At 48.7% G+C, this 23,243-nt stretch overlaps 1 protein-coding gene across 1 annotated transcript in view; it reads right to left on the bottom strand.

Annotated features, from left to right (window-relative positions):
* Nucleotides 1-5,027: 5,027 nt before the first annotated feature.
* ADPRM (ADP-ribose/CDP-alcohol diphosphatase, manganese dependent) overlaps nucleotides 5,028-23,243 on the bottom strand; it is a 143,163-nt gene continuing 124,947 nt past the window's right edge. The window contains exon 5 of the mRNA XM_053212509.1: nucleotides 5,028-5,868. Coding sequence (XP_053068484.1) covers nucleotides 5,849-5,868 — 20 coding nt within the window. The 3' untranslated portion in view covers nucleotides 5,028-5,848. The remainder of the gene's footprint in view (nucleotides 5,869-23,243) is intronic.

Genomic DNA, 23,243 nt, shown 5'->3' with positions numbered 1-23,243 from the left:
TGCTGGTCTGAAGATGGAGGAGGGGGCCATGTGACAAAGAATGTGGACAGGGAGAGATAATGGAAAAGGACAAGGAAGTGGATTTCCCTCTGGAACCACCAGAAGGAATGCAATCCAGCTGACCTCTTGATTTCACGGCAGTGAGACCAAGGTCGGACTTCCCACCTACAGAACTGCAAGGAAAAAATGTATACTGTTTTAGGCCACTAAGTCTGTGTTAATTTTTTTCCCAGCAGCAACAGAAAATCAATATGGCGCACGAAAACCAACATGGCGCATTATGCAACGAGGTGCTAGCTTTCGTGGTGCAGGAGAGCAGTGGAAGGCCATGAATCTTACAAGCAGAAAGAGGCTCAAATCCCTGCCTGACCGTGTCCACCTGAGATAGCCTGATTCGTTCAACTCACCCACAGCAGGATGACCTTGCCAAAGCAAATGAAAATGGCCAAGTCTTCTGGGTAAAATTCCACCTCAGTTAGGATGGTTTAGTTGCACGGACCTATCCCTGCCCACTGAGGCTAGGTTAAAAAGGAAGGCTATTTAGAAGCAGAGGTAGGCTCGCAGAACCAGAAAAATCAGTAGGTCTCTCTCTGTCTCTGTCTCTGTCTCTCTCTCTGCCCCAGCCCTCTCCACTTTTCCATGCATCATATTTATTCTCTTTTGCCAGGCATATCTTTGCTTCATCCTCTGTTTGCGGGAGGCTTCAGCACGGCCATCCCAAGAGTGTGGCCTCTGTCCCAGTGACCTTCCAAACTTCCAGTTTGGTGCTCCCCACAGCCAAGTGATTCAGTCTCCCCATCCCTGCTCCATATGGTCAGGGCAGCAGGGAAAATGATAAGCTCAGCTCTAATCTGGTGTTTACTCCTGACTCTATCAGTCATGGTCGGCGTGGAGGGGGCTGGGAGTAAGCGCATTCACTACAAAGGCCTGCCACATCTGGGGCTGCGGGTTGGGCAGCATCTTTAAGAAGGCATCGGGGATCGGGGAGGAGATGATTGGCATCTTCAGGACATTTACGCACTCTAGGGATGGCCTTATCTTTAGAAGCAGAAATGGGGCACTTCTGCTGGCTGAACCCCCATTTGCCTGTGTGACAACATTTTCCGTTCCTCCATTCGGTGATTGACGTTCTCTTTTTAAACATGTTAATGTATTCAGCCAAGTTACATTCAGATGTTGCTGGTCTGGGAACCGTTCTGTATATTTCTGGTGACTTTGCATCCAGCACAGTTTAACTCTCAAAGGCAAACAATGGCTGCCCTGATTCTTGACGGAAGGGGCCACCTCACTGTGGCCCCCAAGTTCTGATGATTACAATAATCAATCATTAAGTATGAATCACTTGCAGATCAGGAAAATGAGGTTTAGAGAGTTAAGATGATTTATGCAAGACCCCCCCTAGCGTTGCAGAATGCTTTGATCTAAAAAGAAGAAAATAAACCCAAGTTATTTTCACTTATTGCAAAGTAATGCCAGTCACTCTATATTTGCTATTTCAAATCTTCGTGCTAGCCCTTCTAGGGAGAGTCCCTCAGTTTTAGGAGCATCTGACTTGAAAATCCAGGCCTGTCCCCAAGAGTCCCACCCATGCCCTTAAATCCTTTTTTTAATGTTTATTTATTTATTTTGAGAGAGAAGAGAGACAGAGAGAGTGCTCTGTCAGCACAGAGCCCAACACGGGGCTTGATTCCATGAACCATGAGATCATGACCTGAGCTGAAACCGAGTTAGATGCTTAACGTACTGAGCTATGCAGGTGCCCCTTTGTCCCTAAATTCTTTTTTTTAAATGTTTATTTATTTTTGAGAGAGAGAGAGCGAGAGACAGAGCCCGAGTGGGGGAGGGACACAGAGAGAGGGAGACAGAATTGGAAGCAGGCTCCAGGCTCTGAGCTGTCAGCACAGAGCCAGACGCGGGGCTTGAACTCACGGCCTAAGAGATCATGACCTGAGCCAGAGTCGGAAGCTCAACCGACTAAGCCACCCAGGTGCCTGGCCTGTTCCTAAATTCTTAAGGAGGGAGTGCATTAGATGAGATCCTCCTGGGGGCATCCTTCCAAGCTCACCCGAGACACCACCAGCTCCTGTGCAAAACCTCTCCCGGCTATCCCTGCAGACTTAGCTCTTCCTTCTCCAGAGTCCCACCAGCCACCAGTTCATTCACAGACATTTACTGAGTCCCGTCCACGTGCCGGACCTCGCACTGGTGATGGAAAATACAGCTAGATGACTGACTGGATGCAGTGGACGTGGCCCCTGCCTCAGAGCTGACGTGTGGTAGGGGAGGGAGGCTGTAGGAAGTGGTTCATGCACCTGCAGGGGGGCAGAGGCTGAGCCCAGAAGGTCAGACAGCTGGCTTCCTGAGAAGCCAGCAGTCGCCGTGAGGCCTGAAGCAAGGACACAGCACTAGCAGGTGGGGAGGCGACCAGGGGGCACTCCAGGAAGGAGCGTGGCGGGGTAGGGACACAAGAGAGGAAGGCACACACCCAAGAACTGGAGGTTTTCTGGAGTGACTGGAGCAGGGGGAGCAAAGGGGAATGAGGCCAGAAGAAGGCTGCGAGCCTTTGGGCTGGCCCAGGAGTTGGGGCTGTGTCCTAAAGTCAAGGGGAGTTTGGGGGTGGGGAGCATTAACATGACAATGTCACGGTGTGACCTAAAACCATTTGGCTGGAGGAACAGAAATGGGTTCAAGGCAGCTTGAGAGGGTGATGCACTCTCCAGACAACAGGCCCAAAATGGCATCGCTTAGGCTAAGGCCACGTCGCCAAACCGAGGCTTGACTTAATTACAATCTCAGCTCTCCCAGAAATGGAACCTCAAAGCAGTCAATCAGCAGTCACCAGGTCTGCACGACTGCGGTGATGTGCCCGGTAGGCCCCGACTGTCCCCTAAAAGGAGTGATCCTGCAGTTAACAGCCCATGGTTTGCTTTCTCTGTTTCTCCAAAATCAGGCCAGACGACAGCCACCTTACGGCCCTCAGGTTATAGATTAGAGTCCTAGCCCTACAGAGAGTCACCAAGGGCTCCTGGTTAGCTCCAATCCCTGGAGAAAGAATTCAACAGAGCCAGCTAGGGTCAGAGCGTTCACCCCTAACCCCGGCTGGGGGCCAGGTACGCAAAGTGCAGGATCTCATGATACAAATGAGGGTTCCAGGAGATGGGGTGGGTGACTCCTAGGCTCAGCAGACCTCGAATGGCAGCTATTATAGACGTAATTGGATCCCAAACTTTTATCATCACAGATCGCCACGTCTGCCCTGCAGAGGTGTGACCGTGATGCTGGAGACACCAAAAAGTTACCCCATCCACGTAAGAGAAGGTGAGGACTGATTGAGGCTGGTGACTGTGGGACTGGGGAAATGCTTGGGAGGTAACGGAAGAGTAGGAGTAACAAAACTTGACTTACAGGACATGAGGTACAAGGGAGAGGCATGCCAGGTGATTGTCAGGTTCACGGTGGACAGTAATGCCATTTATAAAACGCGGCGGACATCGGGACAGACGCAGGTTGGGGTGGGCGCAGCTCAGAGAACACTGAATTCTGTTTGCGACATGTTGAGTTTGAGATACCCAAGTGGGGATGGCCACCAGCTGTTGGATGAATGGGTCCAGAAGAGACGGCTGTCCTTAAGCAACTGGCAGAGAGGCGGTAATTAGAACAACAGAAGCAAAGGCGATGGTCTGGGGAGAGCGCGGAGCATGAGGAGGGAAAGGCGCTTAGAGCAGGTGCCGGGGTCTCCAGCTTCTAATTGTCTGGGGCGGAGGAAAAGAAATGCCCAGAGCAGACTGAGAAGGAGCAGCCAAGAGACACGAGGGGAACCAGTGAGATCATGCTAAGTGGGTGTTTCCGGAAGAATGGAAATGTAACAGACCAGGAGAAATGACCCAAAAGTGTCCATTAAAACAGCTTGTTTCGTGCATCATATTTCTCGTTAGTGTGTCTGTCTCCCTGCTAGACGGAAGCTCCCTTAGTAAAGAGGGCTTAAAATTTTTTTTAAGTTTTTTCTTTTTGACAGAAGGAGAGAGAGCAAGCGCAAGTTGGGGAGGGGCAGAGAGAGGGGGAGACACAGAATCCGAAGCAGGCTCCGGGCTCCGAGCTGTCAGCACAGAGCCCGACGCGGGGCTCGAACCCACGGACCGCGAGATCGTGACCTGAGCCGAAGTTGGACGCTTCACCGACTGAGCCACCCAGACGCCCCAAGAGGGTTTTGTGCCTTTAGTCCACCAGTTGAGCCAGATGCGTGGCACAAGAGTAAAGCCTTAGTAACTATTTTTTGAATGAATGAATGAATGAATGAATGAATGAAAGAAAATATGTCTTAGGCATTCAAAGATATTTAAAATCGCTTCTGGATTAGAGAGAAAACATATCGTGAGTCTTCAGTAATTTGCAATTAACAGACAGGGTTGCCAACAGGATCTTCGAAAAGAAATGCAGTGTTATTGCCGCCCTTTCCATGGATGAAGGATGGCCTGAAGGGACCGTCCAGCTATAATAATAATCACTTCGATGGCCACCGTCTCAAGAGCAGCTTGGATGCTTGAAAACAATTTAATCTATCTGCTTTTAGCATTCAAAATGTATTTGCATAATTAAACCTAATTATCTCCAAAGCCAAGGTCATCTCCAGTGTAATCCTTGCTTGAATCATCCAGACTCTGCCATTAATGGGATGTTCTTCTATTTATGAAGTTCAAGTACAGCCACATGTATCAATAGACACAGCCGGAAATCGATGCTCGACCCAAGCTGGCTCAAACCAAGGAGACAGATGGGAAACTCTGAAAATCACTTTTCTTTTTGTTCGTTGGAAATGCAAACAGCCACTAATGCATAATGTGGGTAATGCCCTTCCCTGAGTAGATGGCTATCGTCAGAAAGAATACCTGAGTTATTTAGCCATGGGCACATCAGAGGTACAGAGGACTCAAAAGAAAAAAGAAAAGAGGAAAGGAAAGGGAAGGGAAGGGAAGGGAAGGGAAGGGAAGGGAAGGGAAGGGAAGGGAAGGGAAGGGAAAGAAAAGAAAAAAGAAAAGACAAGACCCTGACAATGATGTGCCATGTCAGGAGGCCCCACTGGACCGGATATTAAACCTTACTGGACGCATGATGGGGAGATCCAGGTGAGGGAACCCACAGCAGAGCAATGGACAGGCCATGGGCTGGAGGGCTTTGGGTGGTAGATAACCCCCAGTCTTACAGAAGCGTTTCTGTGTTTTACTAACGGCGATGTCTACACCACCAGCTCTGGGCAGGAGCTCAGCCTTTCGGAATCCCACCTACTTCACAGATGGAGAAACTGAGGCTTAATGAGGGAAAGCGTGGACAAAGGCTCGTAAGCCAGTGACAAGAGAACTGGCATTAGAACTCTAGTCCCTTTATTCTCAGACCCAACATGGATACACTGCCACCACCCCTAAATTTCCCCCACAACTGTCACGAGACCCCAAATACTTGTCACTGGTGGGTATACCGGACCAGAACCTGTTGAGTGACTGTACCATTATAACAACGTCCATATGGCTAGAAAGAGGTGTTTTCCATCACGGAAAACCCAACTGGAATCTTTTTGTTACAGAATTATGCATCCTCACGAAGACCATTTTAAGGATCTCCCAACAGAGACCCTTGGGATCCTTGGGATATTCTGAAATGTCCTCCCAGGGTGAACCCCACCGCGTGTGATCTGTTTCATGAAAAGGAGGACCCACCTCAGTGACTCCTCCACGCGCCTGATATTCTAGCTATGAGATGCGATCATTACCTGAGTGTCCATACAGCCTGGGCAACAATTCAAGCTGACGTCACCAAGCAGTTCTGAGAACGCTCACCTTGTAAGATGTAGTTTTCATATTTGGTGACAATGGCCTGAAAAAGAAGCACATAATGATTCCCTGTGCGGAGGAAGCCCCTGCCAGTTATGTTTTAATTAATAACCCAACTATAATAGTGACGCCGTGGGTGGCAATTCAGCTTCTACACTGCCATTTAATTATTGCTCCCTCAGCCACCAGGCTTGGGGAACACTTGAGGAGCAATTTAAGGAATTTGTTCTAGACTATACCCAGCTACAACATGATCCCAATTCCCTGTGTTTCTGACCCTGTGTCCCTGAAATGTTGAGGCAGGAATGGGTTGGGGGGCTGGTCAGGAATGAAGCAGTGAGTCCTGGGAAACCATCATGATTTGGGTGTAGTAGGATGGCACAGAATTGGTCCAGACGGGGACGGGCTACGGCAGTAAGGCCGGTGTGCCAAGCACAGTGTTCACCCGATGGATGGTTAACTGATCCTCAGCTCCAGAAATTTTGGGATCGAGGATGGAAAGGGTGAATAATCTGCATGGATCATGGGGGGCTTCGGCTCAGGTCGTGATCTCCCAGTTTGTGAGTTGACATCGGGCTCTGAGTTGACAGTATGGAGCCTGCTTGGGACTCTCTGTCTCTCCCTCTCTCTCCCCCTCCCCTGCTTGCACGTGCACTCTCTCACTCAAAATAAATAAATAAACTTAAAAAATAATAATAATAAAAATAAGAAATGGGATGGGATTAGACCCTTGCGTTTGTGACCTTGTAAACATAAATACACGCATAGGTGACGAACGCGTGTTTAGAAAATGCTAATCGTTCCGTACTTTTTTTTTTTTTTTTTTGCCGTTTTGTAGCCGTGTTTTCTTTCATTTAACAGTATATCGTGAACCTCTCTGTACCAGTGTTTGCTTGGTGTTTTGTCACTCTGTGATGCATGGTCTTGAAACGCATTTCATTAATTTTCTATCGTGGGACATTTGTTCCAAATTGTCGCTATGGGCTGAACATCTGTCTTCTGCCACTGACCCGCTACGCAGTTGCGACCACATACTAACATTCCCCTAGATACAAGGGTTTATTGTACGTTCTGTTCTGTTCTCTCCATCTCTCAAGCTATTTGTACATCAATCCCGTATTGTTTTACTTATTATAACTTTGTTATCCGTCTCTACCCCTTCAAACCCCTGATTCTTATTTTATTTTTTTAAGTTTATTTATTTATTTTGAGAGTGAGAGAGAGAGAATGAGCAGGGGAGGGGCAGAGAGAGAGAGAGAGAGAGAGAGAGAGAGAGAGAGAAGCCCAAGCAGGCTCCACGCTGTCAGCTCAGAGCCCGATGTGGGGCTCAGACTCACGAACGGGGAGATCGTGACCTGAGCCCATTATCAAGAGGTGGATGCTTAACTGACTGAGCCGTCTGGGTGCCACCCCTTGATTGTTATTGTAAAATTTCTGGGCTGATCTTGTGCATTTTCTATTCCAGATGCATTTTTTCCCCCTCAGTTTAAAAGATCCTGTGAGTTCATATTGAAATCACTCTGTATTTATAGATTAATTTGTGTCGAATCAAGCTATTGACGGTATGAGATTTCCCACCAGGAACACAATGAGCCTTTACAATATGCCTCTGTTTATACACGTCTTCCTTTTTGTCCTTCTAGACAACTATAGAACTTTTCTTCATATCGAAAGTCTGACATTTTCTAATCAGCCACTCCTAGTATATAACAGCACTTTTGATCCAGTCTCTCTCTGATGTGACCAGCTTTTCTCTGCCTCGGGCATTTGCTAACGCAGAGCTACCTCTTCCCTGTGTTTTTTTCTTCTGCCCTCACTATCAACCACTAAGTTTTTCTATGTGTTTTGGATCCATACTCTCAGAGAGAGAGAGAGAGAGAGAGAGAGCTAAGTGCTTTTGTTTAATCAGAAGTGTCCCTGTCGATGGGGCGCCTGGGTGGCTCAGTCAGTTAAGCATCTGACCCTTGATTTTGGCTCAGGTCATGATCTCACAGTTCCTTGGATGGAGACTGGCTTCGGGTGCTGCACTGACAGAGAGGAACCTGCTTTGGACTTTCTCTGTCTCTCTCTCTCTCTCTCTCTCTCTCTCACACACACACACACACACACGCGCGCGCGCGCGCGCGCACAATAAATAAATAAACAGCAACATAAAAGGGTATTTCCTTCCAAAGGCAAGAATGAAACCTTTATTTAATAAGGTTACTTTCTACCTACGGAACGATCAGCTATTTGGGAACGAGAAGTAGACCAGTGACCTCTAACAGGAAGAGACAAATTCTTGCTATTGTCTTTATTCAAATTCCTGAGAACTACATCCCCTGCCGTAGCCTGATTACACAACTATTTCAAGAAAATGTGATACATACTTTAAATCACACGATGTGATGGCCACCTGCTTCCCCGACACAGGTGAACACCTGGCCTGCTGTTTCATTGTCCATAAAATGGTATATTTCTCTATTCCTCTCTCAGAGGGGTTTCGAAGATCAAACAAGCAAATACTGCCTTAACCTGCATTTGCCAGTGAGGTAGCCACGTGTGTCCAGTGGCTCTTTAAATCCAAATTAATTAAAATTAAACAAAATCGAAAGACTTAGTTCTTTGGTCCCGTTAGTCAAACGACTCATGACCACACGCTGCCGGTGGCCGTTGCACTGGCCAGCACATACAGAGGACATCTCGTCCTCACTGTCGAAAGTTTTACGACAGCCCCGTTCTCAGCGATAAAGCCTGGTGCGAATAATAAGTTATATTAAGATCACCATTGCTGGATGGTGGAATTTTCATACTGGTGCGAATAATAACAAGTTATATTAAGACCACCATTACTGGATGGTGGAATTTTCATACACACATGAGGGAGGCACTCATTCCCCCAGCCACACGCCGCCAAGCATCTGGGGTATGGGACCGTCTCGGCGCTCCTATTCCGCCACCACATCGAAGGCGGTCACGAGAGCGACGAACACAGAATTTGCAAAAATAGGACCAAGGGTCAAATAATCACAGGTGCCCTGCCTTCAGCAAACGTCACTGTCTGGACCACAGATAGGTAGCTTCCTGAACCTTCTAATTACAGTGGCCAAAAGAAAAACAAAAAAAGAGAGAGAGAGAGTATTGTTTTCCCATAGAATTATGAGTCGAGATCAGCCATTTTATAAAAAAAAAGGCGTGTTATCTTCTGGATTCTAATATCCTTTGCTCGTGTTCTGCGAGATTAGGACTCAAAAGTGTGAGCAGCGGAGAGTGGGGATCTGCCACAGGACATCTGCTGCGGCTGGAACCCCGCTCGGGGGTGCCTGGCAGACTCTGATGCAATACAAGGCAAGGTCGGTCATGAATAACACTCAGCCCCCAAGGACTTCAAGCAGCAGCTGAAAATAACAACACCAAGGCTCATACTAAATGCTTTATATACCTTCCTCTTGCCCAAAATACCAACGCAATGCATATTCGGCTCATTCCGATTTTACAGAGGTGAGACTAGGCTCAGAGAGGTTAAATCATTTGCCTGAGGTCACTTAATAAACAAGTATCAGAGTCAAAGGTAGAACTTAAGTATGCCTGACCCCAGAGCCCATGCTCCTAAGTGCCCGTGTCCCCTGTCCCCGATCAGGATGGCGCCAGATGGAGGGAGGAATTTCTTTTGTTCCTTTGTGGAGAGAATGTTTGGGCTCTGGTCCGACCCCCCACCCCCATGCTTCCCACACTTGGCCCCGTCCTAAACTGCACGGGCCTCACCCACTGGGTGGATACCCCCACCTCCAACTGCCTCTCCTATTCCCCATAAAAGACTCCACAGAAGCTCTGGAAGCCAGCTCAAGGCTGCTTGGATAGGGAATTGGGATGCCAAGTGCCGACAGTATGATCTAGGAGCAGGGGGCATGGACCCTTGACCCCACAGATGTCTTCCTCTTTGGGGAGGAGCACGACCGGAAGAGTCAGAGGAGTGTCCTCCAAAGAACCATTACTCAAAGTGGGGTCTCAGGACCAGCATCACCAACGTCCCCGGGAAGCTGTTAGAAATGCAAATTCTGGGCCCCGCTACAGACCCGCATCAGAATCGACGAGGACAGGACCCAGCAATATAGCTTGACATCTTCTCGAGCTCTGTGCATTTCACAGATGCACACACATGCACATGTATGCACATGCAGCTGTGTGCATGTATAAATACAAACATTATAAGTGTGTATATATATCTGTGCATCTAAATATACATATAAAATGCCGTGCAGATTTATACAGCACTATATGAAGCATGTGTGGTAAGAGTGACTTTTGTTTGCCATTGGGACGGACGATGCTTAAGAGCCCCCAGGAAGCTTCAGGATGGAAGAGGGCCTGGCAGGTGAGTTCAATCACTGATGCCTGATGATTTAACCAATCATACCCACGTAATGGAGCCTCCTGGAATCCCTGAAACAAAAAGGTTCAAAGAGCTTCTGGGTTGGTGAACACACTGAGGTTTGGGGAGAGGAGTGCACCCGGAGAGGGCATGGCAGTTCTGTGCGCCCCGACCCACATGCCCACATCTCGTCCTGTGTATCTCTTCCATCCAGCTCTCCCTAAATTGCATCCTTTTTAATTTTTTTAGTGTTTATTTATTTTTGAGAGAGAGAGAGACAGACAGAGTGTGAGTAGGGGAGAGGCGGAGAGAGAGGGTGACACAGAAGCCGAAGCAGGCTCCAGGCTCTGAGCTGTCAACACAGAGGCTGATGCGGGGCTCGAACCCATGAACTGCGAGATCATGACTTGAGCTGAGGTCAGACGCTTAACCGACTGAGCTACCCAGGCACCCCAACTGCATCCTTTATAATAAACTGGTAAATGAAAGTAAAGTGTTTCTGTGAGCTCTGTGACCTGTTCTAACAAATTTTGAACCCAAGGAGGGTGCCATGAGAACCCACCATTTATAACTGGTTGGGCAGAGGTATGAGAGGCTCAGATGCCTACGACTGGCATCTAAAGTGGGGACCGTCTAGTGGGACCCAACTCTTAAATCTATGGAATCTGACACTAACTTCGGGCTAGTCCTCAGGGTCAGGATTGAATTGAATTGCTAGACACCCAGTTGGGTAGATTGGTTATTGGTGTTGGAAATCAGCTCAGGGGGTAGCTCAAAAGTTAAGTTTAATCTGCACGATCCCAGGGGTAATTTATACACTTGCCCTGAATCCCACGGTTGATTCAGAAGTATTTTGAGCTAAGTTACCAGGCGCTATAGTGATAGCTAAGGAACTTGCAAGCATGGGCTGAAGTTGTCGGCAGTGTTGTTATGTAATATCTTTCCTCTGCTTCTCTAAGGTTATTCTTTAGGTGGGGGAATTTGTGGAAACTGACGGGTGAGCTGAATTTCACAGCTGAGTTGGTACAGGGAGGATAAGACAAAGCACCTACAAGCCGATCACTAAGCTGCATTAATTCTGCTGACAGCATCTCCTGGAGCCTGGGGCAGGTGGGGCGGGGGAGGGGCGGGGAGGGGGGGAGCGTTGAGAGTTTGGACCACGAGATTATAAACCACACCTACAGCAGAAACACAGCTAATAGCAGAAATCGTAAGGAGGGCTTTGAATTTCCACAGCATTCTAGAATAAGCTTACCTGGATCTCAAGAAGCAAGGAGACCCAAGGACATGTTAGGACTTTGAAAGGCACTAGCCATCTTCATGTTTGGACACTTCTGGTCTTACATCGTATTAAACTATGCCCACATGGAACATAATTCATATATAATGACGTGCGTGTCGAGTTGTGTTTTAGTACACTCAATGATTTAATGCTACCTTGGCAAAGACTTAATTAATCTTTTCTTTCTATGTTTGGGAGATGCTGTTTTAAACCCCAACAATTTCTGTGAACCTCGCGGGGTCCTGACACGGGGTGGGGGGGGGGGGCGGCGAGGAGGCCCCGGACATGCGTCTAAAATGCTGAATCCACCCGTCCACCTGGATGGGAAGAGACAGTGTGCAAAAGTTGACAGCTTGGTAAATGCAGGGGTCAGACGCCAAGGTTGCATCCTCTGTAACGTTAGGGTCGGGGAAAACAGCACATCATAGCTGTGTGATTTCATCCTTAGTCTTAGGACAGGGGTCCGGGATGCTACAAACACTGGCTGAAACTGTGTCATCCGTTTTGAGAATCTCACCAGGGAGGACAGCTTGAGTCCAACAGGCCCACCGAGAAATGAGTGCAAGAGGACACCTGAATGTCAATGAAAGCCAGCAACTGGCTTTTGCAGGACAGGATGGGGACTTTATGGACTAAACAGGAAACGTCCGTCCTTTGGGGGTGTAATCCATTGCACCAGTCCCCTCAAAGACCTTGGGGAGAGGATTCTCAGCAAAACAAATGACCTCATTAATTAAATGGGTTAATACTCTCCCCATGCTTTCCTTAATTGCTCTTCTGACTTTCAGGAGAAGCATTTTCAAGGCAAATTGAGCACCCACAGTCCCCTGGAGCCAATGTCATCAGATAAGCCCTGTATGCTTTGCAAGCCATTACCAAGGTAACTGTAGGATGCGCATGCCCCCACCTCCTAAGGGTCCGTGTGGGAAGCCAATTCCTAAGGGCCCCACCCAACTGGCTTTGTCTTCCGGCCCAGCCAGAAAGCCAAGAAATCCCTTCATCATCATCTTCTCCCTACAGAAGACATTTTCTTCTAACTTGAAGACATGCTCTGTTTCCATTGTATTCATGGAGCACATAGCATTTCAATACCTTTGATTCTCTTGAAAGCACAAGAGAGGAAGCAGTAAACAGAACAGTCCAAGATCATGCCCCCCGTGGGGCTTATATTGCGTTTGGTGAGTTTCTTTTACCATCTCGATTGAGTGTTGTTTGTTTATATGAGAAAGGGGTCCCTTTTCTGTCATATGCTGCCCAGTGAGCCTGAGGACAGGGACCTTTTTCTCATTCAAATTTATTTTTCCGATGCCCAGGACAATAACCGGTGCATAGAAGTTGCATCAGTTAGGAAGTGAAGCGGAGTATAAGTAACAGGGACCTCTCCCCTCCACTCCCCAACACCCTGGTTTAGATCAGATGATGATTCCTTTTTTTCCCATGATTTAGTCCACAAGTAGGAAGTGCCAGGCTGTCGTAGAGATTCCACAATGACATCAATGTCTAAGCTCCTTTTGTACCTGTTCCAATCCCTTCGCTGCTCCAAGAGCTCTTTCTTGCCATCCTCAAGACTTCCTTGCTGCCCCCAGATGGCCACTGCAGCAATGACAGTCTCGCTCATGGTCCAGACAGTCGGAAAGAGGAAGGTGAAGGGTGAAGGGCAGAGGAACCAAGCGTGCCCATCCTTGAAGAAGATCTCCTGGAAGGCCTGCGCTGTGTCTTTACCACATCTCATTACCCCGAACTATGTCTCAGGGAGATCCCTTGCTTTAAGCGTGTGGTAATTTAAAAATATGTCCATGACTTCTTGAATAAACCACCTTTTGAGAAGCAAAGCCTAGTTTCTCTCTCTTTGCACGTGTGCTATACTTAAGGACTTGTTTCTAATAAATAGAAAGTGGCAGAAATGATGGTGTGCGATTTGTGAGAGTAGGTCATAAGTGGTATCATGGCTTCTCTCTGGGATCACTCATTCTTGGGTGTTGTGTTGGGTCTTGCCATGTTGTGGGGACAGGCAGGGGGCCCTAAGGAGAGGCTCACGTGGAGAGGAACTGAGGCTCCCTGCCAACAACCAGCATTCACCCCCACTGGTCCTTTGGAACTAGGAGTGGAGCCACTTTGGAAGCATACCCTCTAGCCTCAGGCAAGCCTACACATGACTTGTGGACACCTTGCCACAACTTAACTTTGCCCTGGCCAACCTGTTGACCACAACTTCAGGAGTAGCCCTGAGCCAGAAATGCCCAGCGAAGCTATTCCCAAATTCTCGACTCACAGAAACCTTGGGTGATAATCACTTTTTATTGTGCTACTCTGCTAAGTTTGGGGATGCTTTGTTACACAGCAATAGATACCTAATACAGAGGGAGCCTATGAAACATAGACTTTGGTCAGCCCTGGCAGAGGCTGCTATTTTTCCACCAAAGTCTACTTACCACCTCTTTGAACACATGGCTAGACTACGTGTCTCATCCTTTCTTGCACTTAAATGTGGCCACGTGATAAGTGCCATCCAATGGAATATAAAAGGAGGTGATATATACCACTTCTTGGGTTGGCCAACAAACCTACATTTGCTCTTCCTACATTTTCTTCTTCCAAACTAACTATTTTCCTTCTAACGGCTCATTGCAGACAAATAATGACACAGCCCTGAGAGACAGCACAGCCACAAGATGGGAGGAGCCTGGGGCCCCGAGTACCCATGTAGAAAAAAATTGCCACGACAAGCTAAGTACCTGTCAATTATTATTTTCAGAGCATGAAATAAACTTCTATTATGCTTAGCCACTGAAATTTTAAAATCTTGTTTTTTTCCCAGTCGAGACTGTATTCTACCAAATACAGAAATCTTTCTGCCCAAACGCAACTGCAATTGTTACAAAAGAAGAGGGGCTAGTGGGTAGACCCTAGAAGTCTTTGGCACAGGAATAGTCTATAAACAACTCCCCTAATGGATGAATATGTGCAATGTCCACTGGCCTGTGTACCGAAGGAGGTCTGTCTCTGAGGCCGTTCAAGCTACACAGAGGTGGGGGAGGGGGACGGCATGATTGCCTGATCCCAGAGTCCCTACACCCTCGCCCCCACTATTAGGAACTCCTTGATGGAAACAGGGCATCCTGTGTCCTTCAACAAGCCATCTGGAACCAGACATGTCAAAAATATTGTGGGGCAACTCTTGACCTCACTGGACTTGGAGTCCCCTCTCACCAGTTTGAGAGTTTCCACTGGGTTGGAACCCTGGCTTTGAGGTCAATGTCCCAGAAAAGGAAAGAGGGGGGACTGGAGCTTTAGGGGACCACACTTACCTCATTACCACTCCCAGAGGCACCAAACACTGTAGTTAACTCAGCCTATCTCTACCCCGGCATGTCCCCAGCCTTCCAAGAATCCTACAATCTGCCTTTGCCTGAACTTACCTCTTCCCCAAGCGTACCTAGGAATATATCCTACCTTTCCCTCACTAGAACATTGCCACCACTGTATTGTTATCCTGAAACCCACACAGGGCTGCCTAAGGAAGGCCATCTTTCTGATAGTTCCTTCATTCATACATGGAAGCTAGCATTTGTTAAGACTCTGTTATGGCTTTATCCCAGCTTACAAGGTCCAGCCAGGTCTGACCCTGCTTGCAATTGCATTCTCATCATGAGTCACTCTTGAGTCACCCCCGCCCCCCACCCTCTGCTCTCCTACTACCTACCCCTCAAAGGAGTCAGGCTCCTCCAGGCTCTGGATTTTGGCATATGGTGTCCTCTCAGCCTGCAGGTCTGTACTGAAATGTTTCATTGTTAGGAGAGCTTCCTTGATCCCCCATAATAGGTCAGGCTCCTCCATGGCATAGCCTCATGGCTCTTGTACTTCTCCTTTCTAGTCTTTATTACAATGAAGTAACCCATTCAATGCCTACCATTCTTCTAAATGCTTGCAGGGAGCAGGGGCTACACATGTTTCTGGTCTACCATGGAACAGAAGCATCTTGGAGCCTGGAGAAGAGCAGGTAGTAAGGAAGCACTCTTTGAATGAATTCACGTGCTACAGGTAGGGGAAGTGGGGGTGGAATCTTTCACCGCCCGTGCCCTTGAGAAGTTAAACCGACTAGGGGAAAAAGAACACTTGTGGACAAATTAGTGCAATAAAGTGTGACATTGGATGAACTTCATCCCTAGACTGGGCTTAAAAAGAAAATTGTATTGTAACTAAAGTAATTCAACAATGCCGTCTTCAGGAAGCCTTTCTCATATGCCACTAAAAGGGAAGAGAAATGCCCTTGTTCATTATAATTATACATTTCCCCCTTCCCCATCCCAAAATATACTTAGAGATAATCGCAGGGGTCTAATGAAGGTGCTTTATTAATTTTTAGTGATAGAACCTGCTTGTACAATTTACCAGCCCTGTTTGTTCCTGGTGGTGGAATCCGTAAGAAATCATGGTGCAGATCCTTATTTGGGGAAAGAATCAGCAAAGAGAGACCTCTACACGGTATTTAGAAAGAACATCATTTTCCTGAGGGAATGAGTTAATAGAATGTTTTGGTTGTGTCGTCTGGTGGCTTGGTGAAGCCTGTCCCTGCCACTGCACTGCAGGACTCCGGAACTCATTTCTTTCCACTGCAAATTACAGAAATGCCCTTTCCAGTGGATTAAACAAGGACATAGATAATCTCACACAAGAAGTCCAGAGGTAAATTGGCTTCAGGCCAATTTCAGTGGAGGATCTGGCCTCCACTCCACTTCCCTGCAAGTCTCTGGGCTCTGCCCAACACCAGGTGTCACTTCTTCCTTGGCCAAACTCCTTCTGTGGTCCCTGCCCGAGCCTCACCCCCATGGCACTTCAGAGACTCACCAAGGTCTAAGATCTTTCCGTGGCTAAGGTCCCAGTCCACAGCTTTTTTTTTTGAAAGAGCTTAACACTGTTCCTTTTGCAAATATAATGCTGTGTTAATCTCAGAGTAGCAGGAATCGAGAGTCACTGCAATATTCCCCTCTATTGATGTGGCCCACTCTCCATGTGATGTGTTTGCTGTCGTTCTTGGCTAGAACCCATCTTGGCTGAGGTTCTCGGGCCCTGCCTATGGGAAAGCCAGGCCAGACTGGTGCACAGATGAGGATAAAAGGGCATGCCACACGAGTGACACAGTCAAGAAAACAAGCCTTAAGAAGAGAGAAGCTTTCCCCACCAACGACTGTGTTATCCCACCACCCCACACCCAACAGTGGAAGAGGATTCCCTGAGTTGAGAGGAAGGAAGAGAAGCAGAAAGTATATTCGTCTGCTCAGGCTACTGTAACAAAGTACCATGACTGGGGGGCTCGAACAACAGAAATTTACTTTCTCACAGTTCTGGAGCCTGGAAGTCTAAGGTTAAAGTGTTGGCAGGAATGGTTTCTTCTGGAAGCGTCTCTCCCTGGCTTGCATATGACTGCCTTCTGTCTGTGTCCTCACATGGTCTTTCGTCTGTGTGCACGTGTTCCTGGTGTCTCCTCCTCTTCTTCTACTGGGTTAGGGCCCCACGCTTATGACTGCATTTATCCCTATCTCCAATACAATCACATCGGGGGTTAGGGCTTCAACATAAGAACTTGGGGTTTGGCGGTGGGGTGGGGGGGGGGGGGGAGACGCAATTCAGTCCGTAACATGGGACAAGGGAAGAAAACACAGACACGATTTCCAGAGACAGGGAGCCTGCACCCCACTGCCTGGCCTGAGAACCATACTGATGAAAACCTCAGCTATATTTGGGAGGCAATATAGCAGGCGAGACTGAAGTCCTTTCTCCACATGGAGCTCCAGAAAAAGGGTAGGAGGTGACCAGATGGTGACGAGAGGTGGCTGTTTGTATATCCAGAGAAATATCACCTTGTATGGCTGCTGGGCAATTTTTTTGCCCCCACCCCTGGGTAATGAGGAAGCAAGAGGGTTTCTGAGGATCCAAGAGTGACACAGAAGTAGAAGTGAGGTCCTCAAACCCATCAAGGCCATGAAGGTGAAACCAGTAGAGGCTTAGCAGTGACCTGCTTAGAAGAAGCATGTGTGTGGATGGCTTGAAGATCAGATGCTCCTTCTCCAAGCTCCGGCATCCCCCAAACTCAGAACAACCCTCCCCCAAAAGTGGAGAGGAAAACCGGATCGACTGATATTAAGTTTCTGTCACTCAAGCACAATGGTGGCTCAAGAGAGAAGTCAAATTGTTTTTAAAAAAATAAATGAAAGGATGATGACAGTTCTGGCTTCCGTGAGTGGACTGAGATCCAAGCCCACACCAGTGGGTCAGGTGCAGGGCACAGACAGCCCTCCGTACCCTGCCAGGGAAGGTGCACGTTAGCCAGGGGGGGCAGTGGAAAATCACGGGGGGGGCCGTTGTCCATCACTTAAGAACACACACTTCCTCGAAAGACGGAGAAGACCTGCTACATGCTGGAAGAAAAATCTTAGCAAGTCACATATCCAACCAAAGACTTGTATCCAGAACGTATAAAGAAATCTCCAAACTCGACAGTGAGAAGCCACACTATCCAATGTAAAACTGGGCAAAGATAGCCACAGCCAACTTCACCCAAGAGGGCGTAAGGATGTCAAGTAAACACGTGAAAAGACATTCAACATCGTGAGGCAGGAGGGGGTGTGAAACAGGGAAGAGATAAGACTACACCCCCGTTTGGCCAAAATTAAAGAAAAAAAAAAAACCCTGCTAATACCAAGGCCAACGAGCACGCAATGGAGCTCTCATACACTGGGAATCCAAATGGCATAACTACCCTGGAAAACAGCTTAACATTTATAATGTTAATTTTACATGTACCGTATGACCCAGAAGGCTGGGCCCTGGAGAAAGGAAAACGTATGTTAACCCCCCAAATCCTAGAAGCTAATGTTTCTAGAAGCTCTACCAGAAACTGTCACACACTGGACACAACTCAAATGCCCTTCAACAGGTGAATGGGTGAAGAAACTGATGTCTCTATCGAAAGTGACACCACTCAGCACTAAAAGGGACAAAGTACTGTTACCTACAACAACTCAGATGAATCCTGAGGTCATCGTGCTGGGTGAAAGACGTCGGTCTCAGAAGTTTCCCTACCGTGCGATGCCACTTATATGACACTCTTGAAAAGACAGAACTACAGAGACGAGAAACATTTCAGGGATGGCCAGAGGAAAGACAGGTGCTATAAAGGGATGGCTTGAGGGAACACCGTGGGGTGAAGGGATCGTTCTTTATCCTGATTACGTAGTGGTTACACAAATCTATACGTCCGTTAAAAGTCATAAAACTACATCGGAAGGGAAAAAAGTCAATTTCATCGTATAATCCGTCTTTAATGCAGGTATCCTGGGAAGGGTTTCACCTTCTACGTCAGCCCAGCTGTGTTCAGTAAAAGCGTTTGAAATCAGAAAAAAAAAAAAAACAATTAAGTGGTTCCTGCCTAGAAATCCTGTGCTCTCTCTCGAATGTGGGGTAGGTATCAGTAACACGCATGTGCCCTGTCGGGGTGGAGCTTTGGGGGCGGCTGGCAGCACCCGGAGGCCTGAGATGGACGGGGACAAAGGTAGGTGGAGCCAGACAGCAGCCAAGGGGGAAGGGACACAGAGGACTGGCCAGCTCAGGAGACCCTCTCTCCAAATATCCTAGAGCAGGGTGACTCCCAAAAGAGGAGGGCACAGAACAGATCCTTCTGTAGCCTCGGTAGGGTGACCTGTTGACGGTTGTTGGCACCTATTTACCTGTCTGTCTCCTCCCCTGAGGGCAGGGCTGGAATGTTATGTATCTTTGAATCACCAAAATGTCCAGCATGAGGAAGGAAGGAAGGAAGGAAGGAAGGAAGGAAGGAAGGAAGGGGAAGAAAAGAAGGAAGGATGGGAGGGGAGGCAGGGAGGAGAGGGAGGAAGGGAGGAAGGAAGGAGGAAAGAGTGGGAGGAGGGAAGGAGGGAGGGAGGGAGGAAGGAAGGAGGAAAGAGTGGGAGGAGGGAAGGAGGGAGGGAGAGACAAAAGGGAGGAAGGAAGAAAGGAAAAGAACAAACACATCCGATTCTTCCTGTGAGGAGGTCAGAGGAGGGTCCAGCTAAGGCAGGGAGAGCCTTGAGCAGCATTTACACGCACCCCTCACGGACTTGATCGCGGCCCCATCCCAATCACCCAAGGCACAGGAAGGTGCTGCTATTTTAGCAAGAGACAGTGGGACGCGGTATAAATATTAACGGAAGAATTGCTTAAACATATTAAATAGAATTTCTCTGGGATCACTGCTAGTTCCCAAATTCCATAATACTAGTATTATTAATAGAAGACTTGGTTAAATAACATACTACAATATTTCTGTCGGATTCCTTATATTCACAACTGAGTGCTTGGGGATTCATAAAGGAGGAAGGGAAGGGTTTATGCTTTCCTACGGTCTTTTCCTTCTGTCTCCTGATCAAGGCCACCATCGCAGACTTTGCCTCTTGAACCAGGATCCCCTCCAGCCTCCCCCACCGCCCCCACTCCCACCCCACCTCCCCCTCCAGCCCCTCCACCTCTTTGCCAAAACCTACCTCCCCTCCATCATTCTTTTTCCTGATTCCTACGTGTCCTTCAAGACTCATCCTGGCCATCGCCTCCTTCGAGAAGCCTCTCCCTCCCATCTCAGTTGCCACTCTAGGCCAAACTGTGTTTAAGACGATCGTCCTTTGAATTCTCGAAGAGTTTTTCTTTCTGGATTGCTAGTGTTAGTTTCCTTGCCTTTCTTTTGCCACACAAATTGTACAGTTCGTTGAGGTCATCTCTTTATTTATAGTGCCTCGCCTGAAATATGCCCGGCGTGTAACAGGCACACAATAAATATTTGATGAAGTGATGAATGCGTGAATCTTTTTAATCATTCAAAATCTAACAAGTCTTAATCCTTTGACATTTTGCAACTGTGGTGACTATTTTTTGTGAGATTGCATTTAGCAGCAAACCTCGTGAAGTCGACTTCTCCACCTGCAGATCCAGTGTAATTTACACGCCACCCGAAGATTGCTGCCGGCCAAGGAGGGCCACGGAACAATGGAAGTGAACTTCGAATGGTAACACTACCTCACAGGCGCCACGAGATGGCAGCCGCAGCCCAGGAGCAGGCGGCTTCTGGCCTCTGACTGTGCCCTCACCCAGGAGGTCGGGTCTTTGGCCGGCGGCGGCGGCCGTGGTCCCCCTCCCAGCACCTGCACGGCTCCTCCCCAGGGACTCAGGCTTCCTGGAGGGACCGATGTCCCTGAGTCACCCCCCAGAAGATGTCCCTTCCTCCTGGCTCCACTCTCACTGGCTCCTGTAAACTCTACAAGCCCCTTCAGGGGGCTCTTCAGGCCCCCGCCCCTCCAGCCCCCACCCCACATTATAAAATTCCCTTTGCAGCGGGCGCTCCTGAATCCCCCCTCACAGGACCTGGCCTGGCTGCTCCCTTAATTTGTAAGGGACCAAGAAAGGGGGTGTAATAGCTCCTTGGGTGTCCCCCCTCTGCCACCACCCAAGGAAAGGAGGACGTCTTGGGAACTGTCACGGACAAGAAGAAAGACGGATAGGTATAGACAAGGAAAAAGAGGGCCAGAAGAGACAAGAAGAAAGAGAGGAGCTGAGATGACGGTGGCTGGAGAAGGCCTTAGTCACAGCCCTAGGCTCTGTGCAGATGCCTGAGCCAGCCGGAGGGACCGGGAGGGAGACGCCTTCAAGAGGACCAGGGCGCCGGACCGGGAGAGATGTGGGGCCATGGAACCCCATCTCGTTGGCTATGGTGCCCCCATGGAGCACAGGGGGTTCCTCTCTCCCACACCCACAGAACTGCCTTCCCTTTTACGTCCTCTATGTCCGTATCTGTCTTCTTTGCTCTTCCCTCGGGTACAGTCTGGGTCAGAAGCATCACTGGGGTGCTAATATCCTATTAGCATATTCTCCAAAAGCGATGGTGTTTGGGTTTTTTACTTTCTTTTTTTTTTTTTTAAGATAGCGAGCTGCCATGATGGTTATGAAATCATAACAAAAAGGCATGGAAGCGGGGTGCCTTGGTGGCTTAGTCGGTTAAGCATCCGACTTCACTCGGGTCATGATCTCATGGTTCATGGGTTCGAGCCCCGCGTCGGGCTCTGTGTTGACCGCTCAGAGCGTGGATCCTGCTTCGGGTTCTGTGTCTCCCTCTCTCCCTGGCCCTCCCCCGCTCACGCTCTGTCTGTCTCTCTCTCTCTCAAAAACTAAACAAACATTAAAAAAAAAAATTTTTAAAAAAGACATGGAAGCAAATAGTGTAAGAGACAGGGTGTCAATGCAGACACCCCCTCATTCATCTTGCAGCCCCGCAGCCAATGGTACGCCCCTCCCTGCTTCCCTCCCCACATTAGGATCCAGCTCCCCATCTGGAGGGGCCCCGGCAGGAGCCACTCAGGGCCCCACGGCAGCTCCTAAGGGCTCAGAGACCTGCGGCCCGCCTGGGAATCCCTATTAGGGAATCCCCACGACACAATGGGGGACGCAGGGAGCGGAGGATGGAAATGATCGCTGCACCCGGGGTCGCCAGTCGCAGTGACCCATCCTACCGGCACGACCGAGGACTGAGAAGCACATACCCAACGCGGACCTGCCTGTGTCACGGGGCTGCCATGAGGACCCCGTGGCATGTAGGCAAAAGGCCTCCATACGTTGTCAGTGTTCCCTCGGCCATTTGTCCCACACTGACCGGGTGCCTCTTCCAGGCCAAGGCACCGTCCTGGGACCCCAGGCTACAGTGAACTGGAGATAAAGCCCTTGCAGAATGGAGGGAAATGCGTCACGGCATCACGGAGGAGGCAGCCAGCCGAATCCAGAAGGCGGGGAGTTGGCTAAGTCAGACAGCCTGGCATCTTCGGGAACTGAACGGTGTGGGCAAGAACAGGGAGTGGCTGCCACAGAGGAAACGAAACTCGGGAGGCATCGCCAGAAGGGCTGGCGCTGGCCAGGATCCCACTTTCTGGACACCTGACCATCAAAAGGTGGTTTGGAGACAACCAGGGGCGTGTGAATGTGGATTGAGTGTTACCATTAAGTAGAGTGCTTACGTTTCACACGTGATTATGATGGCAGCTGTCAGCTGTAAAAAGAGCAAGGAAGGGAGGAAGGAAGTCCTCATCTGTTAAGAGATACAATCTCTACTTGCAGGGATTAACTACAGGACAAAGGTCTGGATTTGCTTATAACACTAAAAAAAATGTAGGAGGGAGTTAAGCGGAACAGAAAAAGCGTTGATAATTGAGGCTGGACAGTGGGTATATGAGGGTTTGTTAGAGAACTGTTTTCTCCATTTGGGGGTATGCTAAACTTTCCTTATTTTTAAAATCTTTATTTATTTATTTTGAGAGAGAGAGAGAGAGAGAGAGAGAGCAGGGGAGGGACAGAGAGACAGGGAGACAGAGAATCTCAAGCAGGCTCCGCACCATCCGCCCAGAGCCCGACACAGGGCTTGAATGTACGAACCACGAGATCATGACCTGAGCTGAAGCCAAGAGTCAGACACTCAACCGACTGAGCCACCCGGGCGCCCCTCCACAGTTTTTTTATTTAAAAACGTGCGCCAACAAGTTTTGGAGGACTGTGGCAGGACAGATGATCATCAAGAACAGAAGAAAGGCTGTGGATGCCCAGAGGAGGAGATGTGGACCCAAGGAGGGGGGCTTGGGGAAGTTAGAGAAGAGGTGAGACCAGATCGGGTCCAAGTGGGCAGAAGGGACATTCCAGGCAAGGAGAGCCCATGTGTATGGGCACAGAGGCTCTGGATGCTTCCATTAAGGTGACTGGA

This window comes from Acinonyx jubatus, chromosome E1 (assembly GCF_027475565.1).
Source record: "Acinonyx jubatus isolate Ajub_Pintada_27869175 chromosome E1, VMU_Ajub_asm_v1.0, whole genome shotgun sequence".
Lineage (NCBI taxonomy): Eukaryota > Metazoa > Chordata > Mammalia > Carnivora > Felidae > Acinonyx > Acinonyx jubatus.
The sequence above is the reverse complement of the archived record's forward strand: the minus strand, read 5'-3'. Positions and strand labels throughout refer to the sequence as shown.